A 21794-nucleotide genomic window follows, 5' to 3' on the forward strand; every position below is an offset into this window, starting at 1 on the left:
AGAGAAAGAGAACTAGGAAGCAAGAGAGGTGAGAGGGAGCGCTAGGAAGTAGGAAAGGGAGGTGGAGAGAAGAGAGGGAGAGTGGTAGCTCGGAGGGGAAGGAGACGGGGAGATCTAGGAAGGAAGTGTGAGAGAGAGAGAGCGAGAGAAAGAGAACTAGGAAGCAAGAGAGAGGTGAGAGGGAGCGCTAGGAAGTAGGAAAGGGAGGTGGAGAGAAGAGAGGGAGAGTGGTAGCTCGGAGGGGAAGGAGACAGGGAGATCTAGGAAGGAAGTGAGAGAGCGAGAGAGAAAGAGAGCTAGGAAGGGAGAGAAGGAACTAGGAAGAGAGACGAGATAGGATGAGAGGGAGCGGGAGAAAGCTAGGAAGGGCGAGGGAGAGAGGTGGAGACAGAGAGAGAGCTAGGAAGGGTGAGGGAGAGGGGTGGAGATGAGAGAGAGAAGAGAGAGGGGGGAGGGGGGAGAGAGAAAAGGACCAGCAATCTTCGGGTGGGGTTGACAGCCTAAGGAAGTGTCGGGTGTGGCGAGGGGGGTGGAGGGTGCCAGAGGAGGGCGATACAGTACGGAAGCGTGGAAATCAACATGTCTCTCTCGGCTGCACCCGACTCCCATGAACACACAATCCCCCCATTGTTTTGGGAGGGAAGAAAAAAAAAAAAAAAAAGAAACCTTTTACTGTGGACTCAATTAGTGGCCCCGTCATCGTCGCGGCACAATGAGACGGAATACACGCCCCGTTTGTGCTCAATCAATCCATCCATAAGACGCCATAGCAACCCCTCGCAGCAACATCAATTACATCGATGTGAACGGACCCCTGAAACCCGCCCGAGGGCCCGCTGCTTTACCCCCGGAACCCCCCCCCCCCCCCCGAGGAGGAGGAGGACTGCATTTCCCAGGAGCCTCTGCCCGTGTGTTCGTCCTGCCAACGGAGATATCTGCCTCCATCCTCGAGTTTTGGGGATGAATAGGGTTCACCACGATGAAGGCATCGCACGGTGCCGCACAACTTATAGAAAAAAGCGTTATAAAGCTACTGTCATGTATTTGTAATGTATAAAGTTTTTAATGTTTTGTTTTTTTCCCCCCCACAACATGACACAAAGGACAAAAAAACAACATGGAATGTTTACATTTGCAATTCACATTTTATATAGTCCTTAATTTGATTATTACAACACACAGACACATTTTATAATGTTTAGTTATTCAGTCTCACTTTAAACCAGATACTGTATTTAGATTTATAACTAGATGTTAAGTACGGAAATTCTCTGTACGATAATATTATGTGGCAGAAAGACGCTGTCTGATATATACTGCCATGATTGTGACTTCAGGAGCAGCACCAGAAGGCAGTTTGACAGCAAGATGTAATCAGTGGGAACCAATTCAGAATTACAATTCAAAGGTGCCCCAGGTTCTTTTTCTTTTTAGTTTTCTTTTTTTTTAACCTGTGCCGTCAGCATGCTGGGCATACAACACAGAGTATTTGTACGCCATTGCATTCAGGACAGAGTTAGTCTGCAGGTGGAGCTCAACTTCTCAACCTGCAATGCAAGTCTTTATTAATTCTTAAATCATCAAGAACTGCTGCAATAACTCTGTCCTGTGGACGACCTGTAGAATGACAAGAACAGTTTTGGGTTATGGAGAGCCACCCCCAACCCCCCTCTTTGGAGAACTTTTTATCATGTTTGGGTCTATAAACAACTGATCACTACTCCAAGAGGGGGAGAATCACCACGGTGAGAGAAATAAACATAGAAATAAACAACATTTACACAAAAACTTGAACATTGGACGACAACATGTTATTGAAAAAACTGAATTAGGTCCAGGAAAACTGGAACTACAACTGGTCACGTGGCCTCCTCCTGTCATAGTTATGGCAGTAAATGAGGGAGGAAAGGAGAGGAATGCAACCAGGAGGTTGCTGGGGTGCACTCCAAGCAGGTGTGCGTGCGTGTAAGATGTCCACCGGTGAGTGTACATGACTTATCCCCATTGATACTGGTGTAGAAGGTCGGTATTATGTCGCGGCGCCTCCAAGCAGCGCAAGGGGCCCCGAGATATATAAATATATAGATGGAGAGTAAAATAAGCCTGCCGTGTAGGGTTGAGAGACCCTGGTGGGAGGAAGCATAAAGGAAGACAACAGCGCCACCAAGTGGATTGAACGTAGAAGACTGAGGCTCCAACGCACACGCCACCCAGTGCGCCCTACCAGCATCCCCACCGCGACTTTCCAAACCAGGCGTGAACTCGCAAGGCAGGATCGGCAGGCTCTCTGTAAAGCATTAGCGGAGAGCTCCGCCCCCCCTTGTAATACTGCCTGACTCCGCAACTGGGCAAGCCCCCAGCCCGTTTGTAGAAGACTCATAACCCTGCGTTTTCTTAAATACATTGAATATCACATCATTTTTGACCTTTACGTCTGCTTTGTCTTAACAGCGCCAATTAATAACGTTCACTGCCATATTTTGTAACTGTGCTCCTTATACTTGTATATAATAATGTGTGTTTATAACATGTTGCTTGATGGTTGTTAATGGTGTTGGTGCATTAAAGTGGTGTTTTTTTCCCTTTCAATCTTAATGTGCTGGCTGATATGGGCAAAAACAAGATAAAACAGGACTGTAACCACTTACAGACCGGATTGACCTAGAAACTAATACTATTTAAATCCACGGTAACTCAGTGATTGGTAGTACTTTCATTAATAATCTATGCATTTTCATACATTGCAGTAGATGAATGTGCATAGTTATATCCTCAGGACACAGGTTAGCTGCATTAGTTATATTATTGAGGCTTTTAGTCCACTCCACATCCTAGACTAGACCTCTCGTGTCCATTGTATCGGAGGGTGTTGAAGTTCAACACCTCTGGCACACCATGCCTGCGATCACTTGTTCCTTCCTCCCTATTCACTATAAAGTCAAATCTGTATAGTTCATTACAGGGAGAATGAGTTAGTGAAACAAAAATATACATCCACACATAATTTGACAAATGACTAAACAATTCTAAAAGTCTAGCAATGTAACTGACTGAAAAGTAACTCTTGTTGTTGATCGCCACCAATTGGGAATTACATAAAAATCTATTTTATGGCTTACATTATTATGATATCAACAGGAGTTGGTTAATTTCAATTCACTGCGCATGGAGCGAAGGGATGACTTCTTCCATCATGAAACAGACACTACACATGTCAATAGACTTTGCTGCCTTGGCTGAGGCAATCGACCCTGTTCATCACAGTTTTATATTGGTCTCTGAATTATTCTGAGGCAATTGTAATAGCATCTAAAATAAAATGAAGTCTGACTGTGTCCCTGTCAGCCTGATGTGTCTGTCCAGTGTCAAGGCTTGCTGTACCAGTTCATGGATCGTGTCAGTGCTCGCTCCCAGCTCTGGAGGGTGTGTACATATTCACTGTTTACTGCCCTTGGACCCACACCTGCCTGGGCGGCTTCTTTTGGCAGGAACACTTGTTCGACAGTGTGGAGCCGCTTTAGCTCCTCCCGCGTCTTCCAGAAACCTGCCAATAGGGAAATGAAGAAGCAGGAAGTAGAAAACTATCTTTTTCCCCACATAACAAAAGCCCCGCCTATAAAAAGCAAAGACATGGATGTCAAAAGCTTAATCTGTGGGTCTGGCATTTGATATACTGCACCTGCTTGGAGTCCCGCCACAAATGCAGCTCCTAGACAGGACATTTCATAATGGTCTGGTCTGGAAATCTTCCTACCAAACAGGTCTGCTGTCAGCTGCATGACAAAGTTATTAGAGCAAACACCACCATCCGCCCTGAGAGAGGGAACGAAAGGAGGAAAGAGTGGAAGAACTTCAATACCGTAAAAATTCACGCCGGACAGAGAATTGGACACCCACGATGGCGTTTGTACAAGAAGCCTAAGCGAGTCTCACAAGCACATGAAATCCATTAGTCTTAAGCTGTTAAAACTCTGAAGTAAGTACATTTACAAGTACAAGTCAAACCAGTGTTCGGTTGTATTTTCTCAGATTGGGTTTTGGTTAGATGCGTAAAATAAGATCTGGGGTTATCAAAAAACAACCACATTGTGGTACATTAGGTTCTACAATACACGGTAAATCACATAATAAAAAAAGTTGCATTCAAAATATAAAGCTATCACAAGGTTTGCAAAACAAGTTGTGGACAGGAGAACTGTACCGGATCCTGGTAATGGGTATGCGGGTTTCTCTCAGCATCGTGTCGTACAGCTGCTTGTTTCTAGGAAGCAAAAATACAGTGGAAAAATTCCGGGGAATGGAAAAAAAATAAAAAAATAAAGATTACTGATACGTACAGTATATAACCTTTAAAAGGTGTTTCAGCCCGTGAAATGCCTTTAAGGAGGCAGAATCTCACCTGAATGCAATTGACTCGAGAATGGCCCGGACAAGGTGGCATTTGGTGGAAGACGGTTTGAGACCCATATATGATGCACAAGCTTTGGGGTCATTCAGCGGAGCCTGCCAAAACATGCACAAGAGGTAAATGTCTTTTCGTCGAAACCACAGGCCCAGGTGTTTAAAAAATGGCTTTGAATATTCCATCTACAGGATGAGTACTGAATTATACTGTCATATAAAATAACAGCTAAAAAAATGTCACTGGTTCTTTTAAGATTTACGTCTAATAGAAATTGATGATGAAAAACGTATTGGTGCAACAGAGGTTAATAGATGAAATAGTCCTAATATAAATTGCAACAGTGAGTGATTGAGATGACATGGGATTCTTGTGCTGAACTAGATTTTTTTAATTGTCGTCTATGTGCATGATCTACAGGACACTTACAGGGGCCATGACATAATGGCAGGCGGAGAAAGAGGAGACAACAACAACACCATGTTACGGCAGAACACACACAAAGCCCACAAACAAAACAAAATAAAAACAGTCATCAGCCAAAAACAATATTCAACATATCATATGGCTTATCGCTCAGGGTGTTATGATTCTCCAAATCCACGATTCGATTTCACTTGCGATTTTAAGGTCTCGATTTGATTTTTCGATATAAACATATTTTTTTCAGCGCTGATGACTATACCGTTGTTAGACGGTAGAGTATTGATTTGTAAAGAAAAAACACTTCTCATTAAGTAACTTTTAATTGACTAATAACAATTCTAAATAATAACAAAAATATTAGAATATTCAAACGACACACGTAAACAGTAAAGAGCTTTAGCGAAACTAGACTTGAGAATAATAAACAATAACTGACCTATAACACTACTTTTTACTCACCAAAATAAGCGCAGAAAAAACGGATGCTATTTTTGCTGAGGAGATTACTCCTGAAAAAAACTCCCGCCCTTGTTCTCACGGTTCGGGGGCAAATACCCGACACGGTCCGCAAGCCGGTGGTTGGGAACCTCTGCACTAGTGGACATTCCCTCGGTGACGGTCGGGTTTTACTTCCCCACTTTCATTGCCACATCTGTGGAATTACTGGACGCTCTGGTCAAAGGCGCACACCTCCCTTGTACACACAGTGAAACGCTGGAGGACATCTCCTAAATTGTTTTTTTTGTTGTTTTTTTTAAATATGTGAATTCTATTCAAATTTCGTCCCTGCAGCCCCAGCGCCAGGTGGGCGGGTGCAGTCTGCCTTAAAGAACACGGCGCAGCGGACCCCTTCGTGCAGACGGCGGCAGCCCTCCAGCCCCCCCAGACGCACGCTGCGTTAGTTTAGCGGCGGATCTCTACCGCCCCAATATGGCAACTCATATCTCGATACCCTGCCCTACATTTCACAGACAAATATGTGGACGCAGACACTTAGACAAACACACACACACACGCACCTGCAAGCCACTGAACGAGGGAACAAAACACACTCCGTCCGAGTCGGGTACACTGTAGGCCATGGCGCTGGTCTCCTGGACGTCAGAAAACATCTCTGCAACGACACACACGGAGGTCACTCTCTACAGTAGCTCTAGAGTAAGCAGCGTGTTCAGCGCCATGTTATTCCGGTGTCCTCATGCATAGCTACGTCAATCAGCCCGGCGGTTCAGACAGCTGAGGTCATAGGTTCAATCCCTAAGTTGCCCTGAACGTCGACATTTTATTTAACTGCTGTACGTACCACTTCCCCGCTGAAGTTGCCGTTATAAGATGAAATAGAACGAACGAACTCACCCAGTTCCTGTGCCCATTTGATGGCAGTGCCCGTGCTCGCTGCATTCCCCTCCGCCAGATACACGACCTCGGAGCCGATCTTCCACCCCACCAGAGGGTACAGACCTACAGACACAGCATACCGGCTCAGAAGGAAGAACCATTTAGAACATAATAGCTATAGATTTCCTTTCCTTTTGAATTACCCGCGACAGATGTGTGCGGCTTGTTTCCGGTGTTGATGTCCATGAAGGTGCCTGTTCCCATGGTGATCTTCACGTCACCGACATCGAAGCAACACTCCCCAAACATGGCCGCCTGCTGGTCGGCCATCTACAGCAGCGAAAGAGACGTTGCAGAATTACCGTTGCCTAAACAATTGGGAACTCATTCAGTTTCTGCAAAACAGACAATCAATATATGTACACATCAGTACACATCATATGTCAATATATTATATTTGGCACATTAACATATACTCATTCTAGGCATTTTCGCACCAAAGTGGGGAACTGGGGAGGTCCCCCGAGAACTAGATACTGTCAAGGGTGTTTTTTTCTGGTCGTATTCGCACTGCACTGGAACTCTGAAGTGACGCTGAATTGACGTAAGCCAATGGGGTTTACATGACACTTTCACAACTTTAAGAGAATGAAATCCCCCGTGACACATTGACAGAAACACAGTTTGCCCCTCAAGTTCAAGTTCAAGTTCAAGTTCAAGTTCAAGTGATTATTTGTCACATACATATACATATGGTCACGCCCCTCACAAGTATGTAATCACACAGATAAGAGAGTAATTCAATGAAATATTACTGTCCGTTTTCGGTTAACAGAGGAGACACATACTGAACGCTTTGGAAATACACCCACATGTGATAACAGAACAAAACAAGTAATTAAAATTCAGTAATGAATACTGTCATTTGGTATAACAAGACACCTTCACTAGGGCCTCGCCAATATGAATATAAATCTGTTTCACGGCTGTGGAGAAAATCTAACTCCCGTGACCAAACTCCCAATAAAGAAAAGTCACTCACTGTGGACATGATTGGAATGGAGACTCCGAATATGGAGGGGTCCGTCAAACCAAACTGATGGCTGTCGTAACATGAAGAAAAGAGAGAAGTCACGAATCATTTTTTACAATCGTCGCCCCCGGTTATGAGCTTCCCCCTTTCCTCACTTGGCTCCAAATGAGACAAAAATGTCAATAGATGTACTGCCAACTGCTGAGCCAGAGTAGCTGGGGAACCGGCTACTCTTCCTTTACTGTGTGGAGAGTGCCTTTTGGGAAATAGAAAATGAGCGTTTCCAGACTAACACGCATTTGAGAACTACTCTGGCGATGCCGGGCTAGAGCCAGAGCTCACCTGATAGGAACTGATCGGTAAGTCACTAAAAGATAAAAACGACTGGTAAATAACAGTTAAAAGTTGATGTTACGCACCATTATGCATTAAATGGGTAAAAAAAAAAAAAAAAAAAGTTACAGTACTCACAGCACTTACACCGAGGTAGGCGGTGCCTTTCGGGGGTTAAACTACAGTGCGGGATGAATGAATGAGTAGAAATGGAACACACAGCTTAAGAAACCCCGCGGGGAGTAGGATTACAAGACGTAATTTAAAACGGGAAGCTGACTCACCCTGTGTTCTCTACTTTGGGGAAAATGGAGAGAGGCAGTGAAACAAGGCAGCAGAGAAATCCACTCCAACACATCTAGGAGGAAATTCACACACGTCAACTCAGGGGTTCAGACGGGGGGTAAAAGGGTGCCCGCGCCCGAATTCGGGGTGTCCTGACCAGATAGGAGTCGAACAGTCCCGTACTGCTGGCGTTGGAGTAGTCTGTGACATGGAGTTTACCTGAAACGGACAAAACAAATACGGATAAAGACCTCCCCTTCTCGAGGAACCCCATTCCTCATTCAGAACAGCTGGCGTCCTGATATACATCCTAGTACGGATATGTATCCTGAAGAGCTTTACAGATTCTGATAACCCCCTTGATACCTCTCATCTATCAAATTCTTTATTGATTGCCTCGTCAATTCCAATGTGTTCATTGAGAGGCGTAGTTGGACTGGCGACTGCCTCAGTAGAGTGAACTTTGTTTAGTCATGATATCGTTCAGTAGTTACTTCTCCTATCTCAAAATCAATTTAAACCAATGGGGACAGAATAACAACTCGTCTCATGTCGACAAATGTTTCAAGGTGGATCTACCACCCCCGCATTCATTTTGTATAATTAAGAGCTCCATTTTGTCAAATTGTTGCTGAGTGGACCTACAGTTTAAATACGAGATTCGAGATTCAAGAGGTTTATTTGTCACATACATATACATACATTCATACATATATGCAGTGAAATGTCGTAGCCTTTTGTCTTGAATTTTGCGACGCACAACACGCCCCCCACACCAAACTATATCTAGTTATTTGAGTCTGGTGTACTAGCTGACTGACTCACCAAAAGGCTAAATAAAAGCCATTGCGTAGCCATTGGAGAAGCTGGTAAACATTTATACTCTAAGAGGAATGTAAGGAATGTTAGAATAAGTTCACACATCGGATGAGACACTTCAATGCACAAAGTTTGATTAAAATTTCAGAGAAACCTCAACCAAGGAGTACGCCGTGGATTTGTGAAAACAGAGCATCGCAGACGTGGGGCCCTCAACGCTCCGCTGACCTTTTGGGAGCGCTGTAGTGGAAGGCGTGGCATTTCGAACTCAATATGTACGGCGTGTTACCATCATCATCAAGCGGCGAATACAAAAGAAACTACCTTTGGTGAGCTTGTGCAGCAGCCAGGTGTCTATTGTTCCGAGGCAGCAGTTGTTCTCAGCCACAGCTTGGCTGAGCTGAAAAGGAGGAGGTGAGACATGGTTCAGCCAGCACGGGTGCAAGAGCAGGTGATGCACAAAATACCATTTTTTCCTGACCTACTACTAAGTAAGCTTGTGTACTTCCCAATACAGAGAACTGATACGAACACTGAACTTTACCGTTACATTAATGGTGGGATCTCTCATTTTCAGTAAATAAATTGTCATTTATTTACTTTAACATTATATATACACATTAGTACATTTATTTTAACCTCAAACTGCTTGGGTTGTCAAACTGTGCCTTTGTCTTACTCAATGTGCCCATTCAGCACTGTGAACTCAGCTGTGTCGTATCATGTTTGTATTGGTTCATTATCAAGAGTATTTGTTTTATATCATGACATCTGAATACATGAGCACCGTATCGGACCAGATGCCGGATATTAGTATCGGTGCGTTCCTAATTTGAGGTGACAGAAATTCGAAAGAGGAGAACGGTGACGATGATGGGGTTGATCTAAATGCTTTTCAGATGGTGATCTGTGGAAATATCTTGAATGCACAACTTGAACTGCGGCAGGGCACATTGTGTGTGAAGCAGCCCTGTGTTAGTCCACCTATGCATCACGACAGGAGGCTTGAACTCCTTTGTTTGCCGTTTCTATGCAAAAATAAACATCTATTTACTGAGCGGCTAAAGTATTGTATTTAGCAATGAACAAGAGTAAAGCTATCTTTACGTTGTCTCAGTATATGCTCCGGGCAAATATGCATAATTGGCGATGTAGATTAGAGTCCAACGACACAACTAACTGGAGTAAATGTCAGGCCTCTGACCTGTTTGTAGTGAGTAAGAGCCCAGAGGAGGCGAAGGGTCATATGTTGGGTGGTAAAGAACACGAGACTTGCGGCCAGGAAGCGCTTTTGCCTGGACAAGAAGTAAAGGACTTTCATTGAGGTGTGGATGACCTGTTGGTGACAAAGCAGATAATGAAAACATTGTTCAGTGTCCCGGAAAAATACAGTTAAAGTTATACAGAGAATGCATGTGAATGTGTGCGGGAATGTCTTTTTAAAAAACGCATTTCAAAAGCAAAAAATAAGCAAATGAAAGCATTTGTAAGAACAGCAGCAATTTGGAAATAATGTTTTACATCATCCAAGGGCGTGTCTGACAAAGCAATTTGAAGTGTACACATCAGAAGACCCACAATTACAGATACGTGATCAAAAATAAATAAATAAATAAATAAAAAAGTCAAAAAGCCAACATAACAGTTAATGGAGCTCATGGAAAGCCCTTATTGATTGAAATGTTTAATGAATTTCCTTTATAATAACACTTTTTTTGAAAGTAAGCTGCTGTCAGTCCATTTAAAATCAAGCCCAAAGGCATGGGGGCATCAAACACTAAATGTAACGCATTGAAATGAATTACAGGCTCACCTTCATGGTGCAGGAACTGTTCCAAGACCTCACCAAGTCTGCAGACCTAAGGTCCTGCCAACTGATAAAGTTATGGAATGGAACCCCGGTGGTTCTGTCGTAGCAGCAAACGGAGAAGGTGGAGAAGCAGAGGGTTGAGATAAACGGAGTACATATTATCAACATGACTCCACAGTGGATTTCCTCCAGGGGCGAATAGACATATATACCTATTCCAAGTTGTGAATGTGCTTCGCTGGGTTGAGATGCCGAGGGCTTTTATCTGACGAATATGTATGTCTGCATCTGCGGTGTGGTAGAGAACACACAAACACACACACGATCACTAGACTGTTACGGCAAAAACTGCACAACATACTTCACTTCACAAAGAAGTAGGGGGGAGAGACATTGATTAGAACAGCTAAAACAGTCAATGAGGTAAAAAAAATTGCAATAGTTTACTCTAATGCAGCCTCAAAGACAACATTTAACTATATTGCGATATCACGATAACCAAAAACAAAACGCATAAGATCTCTAGTCTCATATACAGTGGTACCTTGAGTTACGAGCGCACTAACATACGAGTTTTCCAAGTTACGAGCCGTTGTTCCGTCAATTTTTTGTATTGATTTGCGAGCAAAAATGTGAGTTACGAGGAGCGAGCTTCAGGTGCCGCCGCTGGTGGGCGTGGCGAGCAAATGCAGCCAGCATCCCCAATTTGTTTTTTTCTCGAACCTTGGGTCCGAAAAAAGTAAATGCTGAGAAGAAGAAGCGGATGATGTCCACTGACTTAAAGCGCAAAATAATAGAAAAACATGAGCGAGGTGTGCATGTGATGGGATTGGCGAGGCAGTACGAGCGTAGTACTTCTACGATATGTACCATACTGAAGCAGAAGGAGACGATAAAGGGTATTACGCCAGCTAAGGGTGTTAAAATAATGTCTAAGCTGTTTTTTGGGGGGCTGGAACGGAGTAATGGCATTTCAATTAATTTCAATGGGGAAAATTGATTTGCTATACGAGCAGATTGAATTACGAGCTCTGTCACGGAACGAAGTAAACTCGTAAGTCAAAGGACAACTGTGTGTGTGTATGTATATATATATATATATATATATATATATATATATATATATATATATGGACAGCCCAGATTACAATCCAATTCTGATTCTGTGAAATGGAATGAATATATCCCGCGATAATAATTATCTTACAGCATAACTATGAATTACGTCGTAGCACAACTACTGAATTGGACACATCAATTTAGTTTCAGTTTTCTTGTCTGAACTCGAGCTGCCACTAGCGATTATATTCGTTATCTATTCATTTGTTGATTCATTCTTCAGTCCATAAAATGTCAGAAAATGCCGATCACTCTTTCCCAAAGCCAAGGCCACGTCCTCAAATGTCTTGTTTTGTCCACAACTTACTGACATACAGGACTAAGAAACCAGAAAATATTCACATTTAAGATGCTGGAATCAGAGAATTTGACATGTTTCCCCTTACAAAATGTCTTCAATGGATTAATTGATTATCAAAATAGTTGGTGATTCATTTAGTAGGTGACAACTAATCATTTGATCGATTAATCGTTGCAGCTCTAGTCTCAACTAGAAACTAATATTACAAAACTGAATTGCACATTCTCTTGATGGGCGGATATCAGATATCTTGATATCCATATAGGGTAAACAGACAAGATTATTATTTTTTTCTTTTCTATTTATTTTTTTACCTAGCACAGCCCCCTTGACCACAGTCACAAATGTTTTCCACAGATCTTCTGGGTCCATCTCCACAAAGCCTGGCTCTGGGTACAGCAGGACAACCTGAAGAAGAGATCAAAACACCATAACGCCTCCGGCCGCTTGCCAAAGAGGCAAGCGGCCTGGATTGGGGACAGGGGCGACGCGGTACCTTGGCGGTGCAGGAGCCCCGGACCGTCGCCTCCCTGTCGTAGACGTGACACCTGACGGTGGTCGTCCCCACGTCCACGGACAACACGAAGCTTTCCCCCGTGAAGCCATTCCTTTGGGTCCCCATCACGACAACACGCTCGGCCGCATGTGGCTTTCAAAGCCTTATGGAACGCATCGATCGGCCTTTGGACCCGGCGGACGTCAACGACCTGTTCCAGGGCGGCGGACAGTGACACCTCACCGCTGTGACGGTCACTCGCGGTACACCCGGAGGACACCGCGACACGAACGTCGAAAAATAAACGGCAAACAAAAAAACAACGTACGGTTCTCCAGTACCCACCGCCCCCAAAACACGTGTATTCCCGCTCTGTAAGTAACTCCCGAAACGGTGAGAACTAACAGTACACAATGGGAAGGGAAGTTGGATACCGAGTGACCGTTTGTCTGAGAAACACTAGATATTATACGACTATACCAGACATTTAAAGGGAACTTCGGCGCGTTGTATGGCGCTGCTACCGACGCGACTGCCCCGAAGCGGAACGGAGAGCACGGCACAGCGGGAGCAGCGCGGGCTCGCCGTCGTTGACGCGAACCCGTCGTCAGGGTCGCGCTCGCCCCTCCTCGGCCTCCGTAGTTGTGCTGACGGCGGCGCGCATGCGCGAGCTGCTCCCACGTGATTTGAACGCCGCGCGTGCCCCGCGTCCGATCTGTCCAAACCTCTGTTGCTGCTGTTGTTGTTTTTGTTTTCCAACGATGGTTACGGAGGCGTCCGACGTAAGAATTATTATTATTATTATTATTTTTATTTAAAATTGTAGTGAACGATCCTCGGGGGGCTGCCCGAGCATTTCTCGCGGCGGCGGCGGTGACCGATTTGGAAAGCATGTGCGTATGGTGCCGCTAGCTTACCTGCACACGCTAAACGGAAAATACCAATAGTTCGGTTGTTCCAAGTGAAAGAAAAGAAGAAACAGTCTTTATTCGTCACGCAACACACCACACTACAACACATGCTTGCACACACACACACACACATGCACATGCTTTGATGGTGGCCGGTGAAATGGATCCTCTGCTTTTGACCCATCCTGGCTTGTCCTTCCTCCGGGGGCACAGCCAGGAGCAGTGGGCAGCATACGTGGACGCGCCCGGGGACCAGGTGATAAATGTCCATTGCTGGTCAGACGATGATGGGTGCATGTTTTTGGTGGGGGTCCTTACTGACGTGAGGTGGAGGAAACCCCATGTGAGCACGGGGAGAACATGCAAACTCCACACAGAAAGGCTCCTATTTGGGAGATAACCCGCCGGAGCACGGTGCCAACAGCGCCCCAGGCGGGAATCGCCAAGTTACAAGTGACAAGTTAAGCCGATTAATCGGTCAAGATTCAAGATTCAAGATTTTTTTATTTGACTTACATCTTTTTGATTTGCGTGCCCTTCCAGTTGCAACAGCCGGGGCATACTTAACGTATTTTTGACCCGCGGAAATGTCGGATTGGTTTTCACATTTAAGTGAATCATTCACAATTTGCATTTGTTATGTTTGACTCCTGGGGAGGGCTCGATTCTCAGCTATGTATGGGTGTGAAGTCACAACCCCTTGCTTGTGTTGTTAGGTTGTGACCTCTGACGTTGTTGCAAATGGAGCTGCACAAGATGAAGGCGATGTCAACAACAAAGGCAAGTCATATCTGTGTACAAAACCCGAGATATAACTGAGAATAATATTTGTTTATTCTTTAATTGCAATTATCTTATTGTAAATTGGACTTCACTTTATTATTAGTCTATGTGTTCTGCAGCAGCTAAAGACAAAAATAAAGCAGATTCTGTGGTTGAGGCTACTCCAGTCAAAGACAACTAATGCTGCTATGTTTTATGCAATTCATATAAGACCTAGATCAGATCTGTGGCGCATGAAGGAAAGTCGTATCCGACTGGTAACATGTGACTTGAACTTGTATTTGTAATGCGTTTTGGTTAACTGCATCTAAAGTATTTAAGTAAGTCATCTTTTTGTTTCCTGCAGCAGTTAAAGGGAAAAGGAAAGCGGACACCGTGGTTGAGACAACTCCAACAAAGAAAGCAAAGGTCATTAATGATGGTATGTACTTAAACATTATATGGACGATGTTCATAACTCCAGAGACAAAAAAAGTTGTTTAAATGTATCTCTACTTGTCACCAGGGGTAATATCATGTAGTTATGAAGTATACTACAGAAGTAAATTAAAGACCTCGCTTCCTGTCTGTTGGGTTATAGGGGTGGGTCAAAAACACTGAATTAATTTGCAGCCATATTGGCCTGTTTAATTCATGACCCACATTCACACCCACACAAAAAGTCTCATGACAATTTCAAAGGGAGCCGTAGAAGCAAAGAATATCCATGTTAAAGGGGCAATAGACAACTTTTTTCGCAATAACTTATCATTATGAAATTGATGTAGATTGCACAGTGTAATGGCCATGGAATAATGACACCATCAGTGTTTAGATTGGTTCCCTATAAGCCTCGATATCTCTATTCATTCGGACTGCCACCGGGTACGAACGGTGGAGCAATCTGATCCACGTCCATGTATTTGTTTAGAGGCCAGTCTTGCCTGTTTCCAATATGGTGGCAACGTTGATGTATTTCAGCGACACGTCTATTTATATATGTGATTGCGCAACCAAAATAAATAAAGTTAAACAAAGAATGGGCCAATTTCTATTCACCTCTTCAGTGAACATGCTTCTTTCTGTTCTCTTATTGCCAAAGTGGTGTTGATCATTTCCACCGAGTGCTCGGAGGAAAACGTAAAGCAATCCCGCCGACAGCGGTGCAAACAATAATACCGCTGGGAAAGGATAGAGGGGAAGGTTGAAAAGTTGTCTAATGCCCCTTTAAACCAGAGCAAATAGGTCTAAATAAATAACTACCTGCACGTTGGACCTCATTCACTAACAGTGCCACACACAACAAATTTCCGCTTAAACCCAGAATACATATTTTATTTACCTTCAGGGGTCATTATTGATTTTTTCTGTAGGCTAAGAGTCATCTACTCTTTTCAGAAAAATCAGTTTCTAAACCTACACTGGGTTTGTTTTCAAATACTTTTTCCACACCCCTTGTTATGCACCAAATATAACATATAATTTATTGAAAATTTGTAGTTGCCACAGTTCAAACCTTGTTCCTGCCATTACAACGTTAGGTTGTTTCACTGATATCGCCTTGACAAAATGCAACACATGAACCTTCTGTATCGTCCAGTAGTAGTTGCAATCCAGTTAGACTGCAACCAAACACAACTAGCATTTTGTTGCTTTTTATACTTTATCTCACAAAGTGCATTCAGTGGTCATTAACAGCCTGGCTGTCTGTGGCAACTTCTGTGGTAAGAGGAAATAACAGAACATTAAAATCCAAAACGAACAGACCAATTAGACCACACAACGGGGTCCAAACATTTAATTACATGACACAACCAGCTATAAAGGTAATCCCCTTCGATTACAGCCAAATGGTGACTTATTACAGTACTTATCTGAGTCTACAGCGTGTTCGGCACCACAAAAATATTGCTTCTGTATCTTAATATTTTTAACGTCGTACAACAAGTAACAAGCCAAAAAACAAGGGAGATTAGGAGAACAAAGAAGGTAAAAGGTTTACCGTTGTCTTTCAGGATGTGTACAGGTACAAGACCTAATACCACTGTATGGAGCTAGTGCAGTTATTGCAGCCCACCCACCCACATGTTTGTCACGGTATTAAACACCTTTTCTCCTCCGATGGGCTGGGTAACTGTGGAGCACAATAATGTAAATGTACTACGAGGTAAACGACACCCAGTTTTGTTCGGATGCAATTTCTATGAAATGGGCTAATTTCAATGTCTCACTTATTTTATTCTAGGTTTTTGCCTTTTTGTTGGCAATCTGAACAGCACGAAGAAAGCCGACCAAGTCAGAGATTCACTTGCACAATATTTCATGACCCAGAGTCTGTTGTTTGAAAAAATTAGATTGGACCATTCTAAGTGAGTATGGTTTTCAAAGTTTGATGTTCTGCGTTCAATTTTGTCGGGCCCTGCTTTGACCAGTTCATTGAGTAAAATGAGCAGTAGAATTTGTAATAATGTATTATCAATAATGTCTTATTGATAATACATGCATTGAGATTAGTATATCTCAAATAACTTGGTCTGAGTGAATAGCTGAAGTGAACTAGGAAGCCATGTTGTGTAATAATTGTTTTGAAAACATGCTATCTTGCGTCCTGGATGCCGTCTTTTTTTTTTTTTTTAATCTACATCTACTTTTTGAAACATTTTTAAAGCATGTAAATTGAATCTTTTTTTATCACTTTAACACAACCTTGAAGGGAATGGGATTTCCCAATATTTGGTTGAGTAATGTGTGTCTCATGTCTTTATTGAATTTTGGCAAATAACTTTAAATCCTTTTTCTTTTTTTTTTTTGTGGTTTAGAAAATTTGCATATATAGACTTCACGTCTGAAATGGACTTAACTAAAGCTTTGACGCTCAATGGAGAGAAGTTCCTCGACAAGCCAATGAGGATTGCCAAAGCCAAAATAAAGGTCAAAGAAGAGGATAAGGTGAAGGTCAAACCTCCACCAAAGAGCCAAGAAGGTAATAGAAAAGGCTTTGTCCAAGTTAAGGAATAGGCTTTTTATTACCATTGCGATATGTTGATAGCGTAATTTTATACGTCATTTTTAAATTTTGATTCATTTGCTTTAGGAATAAAATGTATGTTATTACAAAATAACAAATGATAGCGTGATGAAAATGTCACCTTGGGACAATCTGCCTTCTGTAGTAACCTTGTGCTCTGGGACTTAACCTACGCATCTGTATTACAATGCATATTTAAATGTAGTCATGATTTTATTTATTTCTTTTTCACAGAAAAAGACGCCAACTGTTTAGTTGTGTTTAATCTTCCCCACTCTGTGGAAAAGGCTGAGATTCTGAAAGCGTTTCACAATGCCGTTTCTGTTAAGTTTCCTGGTCAAGCTAAAGGTCCGACTAAAGGGTGAGTCTCTTATGTATGTGACAAATAATCTTGAACTTGAACCTTCCATCTATAACTTTTGAGACGCTCCTTTTAGCTTTGCGATCACTTCTCTTTTGTAAGATACGCAGTGTCGTTATTTGCAATGGAGTCTCTATTGTAAAATGTCTGGTTAATTTTTTCGACAGCACTGCATTCATAAGGTTTAAAACCAAGGAAATCGCTGAAGAAGCCCTGAAGGAACAGCAGGGGTTGAAAATCCGTGACAATGTGGTAAAGCTCCGGAATTACAGAGAGAAATGTGATTCCAGCGGCGGCAGTGCTCCAGGTAAATTATTGAGATTTTTTTACAGTGTTAGTTTACCATGGATCAAGTGTCATCTGTTTAAAAATGTTTTATATTTACGCATTAGGTGCGCCTCAAATTGGTTGAACGATTGGGCAAATAAAAGCGTAAAATCGTAATTATTTTATAATGATCTATTACAGCTAAAGATGTTTCGAGTACCACCCTCTTCGTGAAAAACCTGGCTTTCCACACAAAAGAAGATGTATTGAAGAACATCTTTAAGAAATCTGTTGGTATCAATATACCTAAACTTGATGGCAAATCCAAAGGGTGAGTAAATATGTTTTTGGTACACTATTGATTACAATTTATGATTGACCAGCTAATGTACTAGGGGAGGCAGAAAAAAAAAAAAGATACCTGGATGACATCACAATTATTTCTTGAACGATTCTGAATTGAAAAATTGATCCACAAAACACTGTAATCAAACATTTATATTTATATTGGACATTTTGCTTGCATTTTAAATGTTTGTAAAACACTGCTTTAGCTTATTAACAAATATTGTATCACCTATACCTACAAAATTTTCCCCAAAACAACCTTTTGAATAAAGGCAGCTGATTGTATGGGCACATAAGGATTGTCAAAGCTTCCACTTAGTGCAGAGAGGGCGGATCACAACACCTATTCCATTTTTTTTTTTAAATAAAAATGGACCACCTTCAATCCTGTTTTATTTCTGTGACATTTGAAATGCCATTCTTGTTCAATAAATTCCTATATAATTGCCGCCATATGTAAAAAAATGATTGTGGATGTGAGTGTTAGAAATCCTATCAGCCACCAATGAGATGCGTCTGTGTGTAATAACGATTTGTATGAATATACATACTTTGGCATTCGCAATTTGGATCCAGGAAATAAAAACGTCCTGGATGCAAGTTGGAAAGGATGCTATATAATTAAGTAAATCCTAAAGGCAAACAGGTGGGTAAAAAATAATACCCTGCGTTCTTTTCCTGAACTGCTGTTGAACAAATTGGATTAAATTAAAAATAATTGGATAAATTGGTAAAATATTTCGTAGTGGTAAAATGCATTTCAAATGAATGTTGGTTACAAAAAGTGCATTCTAAATCAAGGTCTGTACAAATGATCCGAATATTACACCAAAAAACAAATAAACCAGATTGTCATCATTTCCAGATTTGCATTTGTTGAGTTTGCAACTGCTGACGAGGCTAAAGAAGCGATGGAATTTGCACAAAAGAAGAAGGTTTATAAAAGGCTGATCGAGGTTGAATTCGCCAAAACTCCATTTTGTCAAGAGGTCAATGAAGGTATTTATGGTTGTTATTTGTTTGGTGTTGATTCTTCTTCTTATTATTTTTTTCCTGAATGATTAAGCTTTTCTTAATAAAACATGTTTCTACTTCATTTCAGATTTTGATTAATTATTATATTATTGTAAGTGCGGCACGCTAGAAAAATGACTAATGATCCCGCCCTGTTCCTTGTTTTTATAGTTCTCTTAACATCGCTGATTGTGACGGGACTCGCTGGGGAAACAAATGAAACGACTCTGAAGGACGCCTTCGAGGGGTCCACAAGTGCCAGGATCACACTAGATAAGAGAACTGGAGTGTCAAAGGGGTATGTGTTTTAGGAGAAATTTGGTTGGTTGTGGTCAAAATCATCGTTGTATAAATGCCCTGCGAATGGCTCAATCACTTGGTCCTTTAATCAGGTATGGCTTCGTGGACTTTGCAAATGAAGACGACTGCAAAGCGGCCAAAGAGGCCATGGGCGACTGCGAGATCGACGGCAAGAAAATCAATCTTGCCTTTGCGAAGCCCAAAAAAGACCCCGGCTCTGCCAAGGTAAAGCCAGGCGGAGCGGGTCAGGCGGGTGGAGACGGAGACGGAAGCGCAAAGAAAAGGAAAAGTCGTAAAAAGAGAAAGGGTAATGAACTCTGGTCTTAATGCTTAACTGTGACTGCTGTAGATTAGTTCTCATCACCTTCCCCCTCCACCCGGGTGAGGTGGGTGTGTCGGTGTTGTTCAAATGGAGAAGAAAAAAACAACAACTGTGCTTTGTTCTATTCTTGATACTGTAAAACTGATATTATTTTTGCCGTTTTTCTTACTATTTATTTATTTATCTATTTATTTTTTATATCTTTTGCTGCCGTTTCCCATGATTCATTTCTGGGTGATTTTCTTTCATTGATTTATTTTTTTCTTAGAGCATAGAGCGGCAGCGTGGTCAAAGTCTACGGCTATATTGCAGTCTTTTTGGATTAGACGTTACGGTTTTCACTGTTCCAATCAGAAAAACCTGAACTTGTGTAGCGGTGCCGCCCGTGAGTCTGTCACAAGTAAAACTCCAATACTTTTTCTGTTTTATTTTTCAGGAGGATCCCGCCATAAAAAGGTAGCTCAGGGTATTGCAGAAGAAACAGAAGTTAAAGAATAACTTGAGAGACTTTAATCTCATCCTACCACGACGCTTTGTGTTGCTGACCCCCTTTCAGCGGAATTTGATATGTATATTTTATACAATATGATCTTGTAACATCATACAAAATGCTAGTGGACTGTTTTCTATTTAGGGTTCAAACCCCCGAAGGGAAAACCCTATTGTTTTTCTGATGCTTTATTCTTCTTCTTCGTTGTCGTCTTATGCCGCATCTAAAATGACTGAGCTGGAACAAGCTAGAAACATGAAACTTGGCCCAATAACTGGAAAGATGTGCAAATGCTTCACAAGAAACATGAGCCCAATCGTTCAAATGGTGGCGCTGTAATTAAAGCCCAATAACGCAATTTTGCAAAGGCCACACCCTCACACCGTGACTCTTGATACACAAGTCCAGCTCAGTGTGCTCTACAAATAAGCCTCCTGGAGCATGAAAGTCTGTCACGATGCTAATATGCATAATGTGAAAAACAGTGATGTGAATAGACTTTTTGGGATTTTGACTCAACACCAAATGACATTTCACTGCATATATGTATGACTATGTATATCTATGTGACAAATCATCTCGAACTTGAAATTTGCCATTGCAGGGTTGAGAGACCTATTATAAATGAGCAAGATCGGTTGAAAAACACAGCCACCATCAATCATAATGTCTTGGCACAGGGCTGGGCTTGGCAGGAAATTGTCCAGACCTCAAGCTGTTTTAGGTCAGTCCTGATTAAACTCAGAGGAGACATCACACTGTGTCCCGAACATACACACCAAATTGACTTCAAATCCGTTTGGGGGAAGCAAATGGCAGAATTTGTTCTGCTCGCGGCTTTAATTTTGGCCGATTGAGCTGCTTCCTTTCTTGTGATTCCAGCATTGCTTTGTAATAAAAAAGCCTTTTAAACTGATTGCAGGTGTGATTCCAGTTTTGATTTATTATTTTATTCCCGGTAGTTGCTGTATTACCTTCTGGCCTTTGAACTGGGACTTGCACAAGCTGCCAACATTAAATTCACCGGTCGCAACACAGCACAAGTACTTTTCACTCAGCTTGTGTATTCAGAGACTTCAGACTTTAACTCCACTGTACTTTAAAGCAAATATCTAGAACTCAATACATTTCTAACTGTCAAATGTTGCTTTATTATTTTTAAATCAAGATGTATATTTTTATTTATCAAAAGCAAGATGAACCAATCAGATTGTGTTATACTGCATCATAGGCCTATTTCACTTTATCCTATTTTATACCAGGGCACCAACACGTTTTTATTTGAGTACTTCCAGTACTTCACGGGCACGTTTATATTTTTAATTTTATTTTTTGTAGAAATGCGAATGTAGCACTTCAACGAAAGTGATTTCTGCGGAGGGATTGACTTTATTCACGCGGGAGATCGAAGAACCTCTTCAACCACTAACGACGGAACCGCAGCCCACTCCCGCCGACTGCCCTTCAGACCGTCGCCGTGATGCGCGGACACGCGGGGCGGCTCCGTCGGAAGCGCGAGGCCACCCCTCCGCCGCCAGCGCCGCGGATCGGCCGGGGCGACCGGCGCGGACCCCCCCGCCCCGCCCCGCCCCTCAACACCCCGCCCCTCCGTGTCCTCTAATGACCTCA

The 21794-nt window shown here is 42.4% G+C and overlaps 2 protein-coding genes across 2 annotated transcripts; one reads left to right on the plus strand and one right to left on the minus strand.

Moving 5' to 3' along the window:
* Positions 1-1125: 1125 nt before the first annotated feature.
* gk5 (glycerol kinase 5) lies at positions 1126-12854 on the minus strand. Its single transcript, XM_080011145.1, has 16 exons — positions 12363-12854; positions 12181-12274; positions 10659-10734; positions 10450-10543; positions 9841-9972; positions 8961-9036; positions 7975-8036; positions 7817-7890; positions 7209-7269; positions 6370-6496; positions 6185-6289; positions 5848-5942; positions 4400-4503; positions 4202-4261; positions 3680-3813; positions 1126-3544 (listed from the first exon to the last, which is right to left on the minus strand). The coding sequence occupies exons 1-16, from the start codon at positions 12486-12488 to the stop codon at positions 3366-3368; spliced, it is 1599 nt and encodes a 532-aa protein (XP_079867271.1). The 5' UTR covers positions 12489-12854; the 3' UTR covers positions 1126-3365.
* Positions 12855-13055: 201 nt separating this feature from the next.
* LOC307238234 (nucleolin-like) lies at positions 13056-21081 on the plus strand. The gene is made up of 12 exons (XM_080011146.1): positions 13056-13144; positions 13990-14053; positions 14403-14477; positions 16281-16404; positions 16855-17018; positions 17298-17424; positions 17592-17731; positions 17893-18022; positions 18905-19038; positions 19225-19351; positions 19446-19660; positions 20112-21081. The coding sequence occupies exons 1-12, from the start codon at positions 13124-13126 to the stop codon at positions 20171-20173; spliced, it is 1383 nt and encodes a 460-aa protein (XP_079867272.1). The 5' UTR covers positions 13056-13123; the 3' UTR covers positions 20174-21081.
* The last annotated feature ends 713 nt before the right edge of the window (positions 21082-21794 follow it).

This window comes from Zeus faber (assembly GCF_960531495.2).
Source record: "Zeus faber genome assembly, chromosome: 12".
Classification (NCBI taxonomy): Eukaryota; Metazoa; Chordata; class Actinopteri; order Zeiformes; family Zeidae; genus Zeus; species Zeus faber.

Excerpts from the sequence above, each read along its gene's own strand:
- LOC307238234 (XM_080011146.1), top strand. The coding sequence starts at position 13,124 with ATGGTTACGGAGGCGTCCGAC. Across the intron at positions 13,145-13,989 it reads TGGTTACGGAGGCGTCCGAC|GTTGTGACCTCTGACGTTGT; the intron begins GTAAGAATTATT and ends TTGTGTTGTTAG. Across the intron at positions 14,054-14,402 it reads AGGCGATGTCAACAACAAAG|CAGTTAAAGGGAAAAGGAAA; the intron begins GCAAGTCATATC and ends TGTTTCCTGCAG.
- gk5 (XM_080011145.1), bottom strand. The coding sequence starts at position 12,488 with ATGGGGACCCAAAGGAATGGCTTCACGGGGGAAAGCTTCGTGTTGTCC. Across the intron at positions 6,497-7,208 it reads CCATTCCAATCATGTCCACA|ATGGCCGACCAGCAGGCGGC; the intron begins GTGAGTGACTTT and ends TCGCTGCTGTAG. Across the intron at positions 3,814-4,201 it reads ATACCCATTACCAGGATCCG|GGCGGATGGTGGTGTTTGCT; the intron begins GTACAGTTCTCC and ends TCCCTCTCTCAG.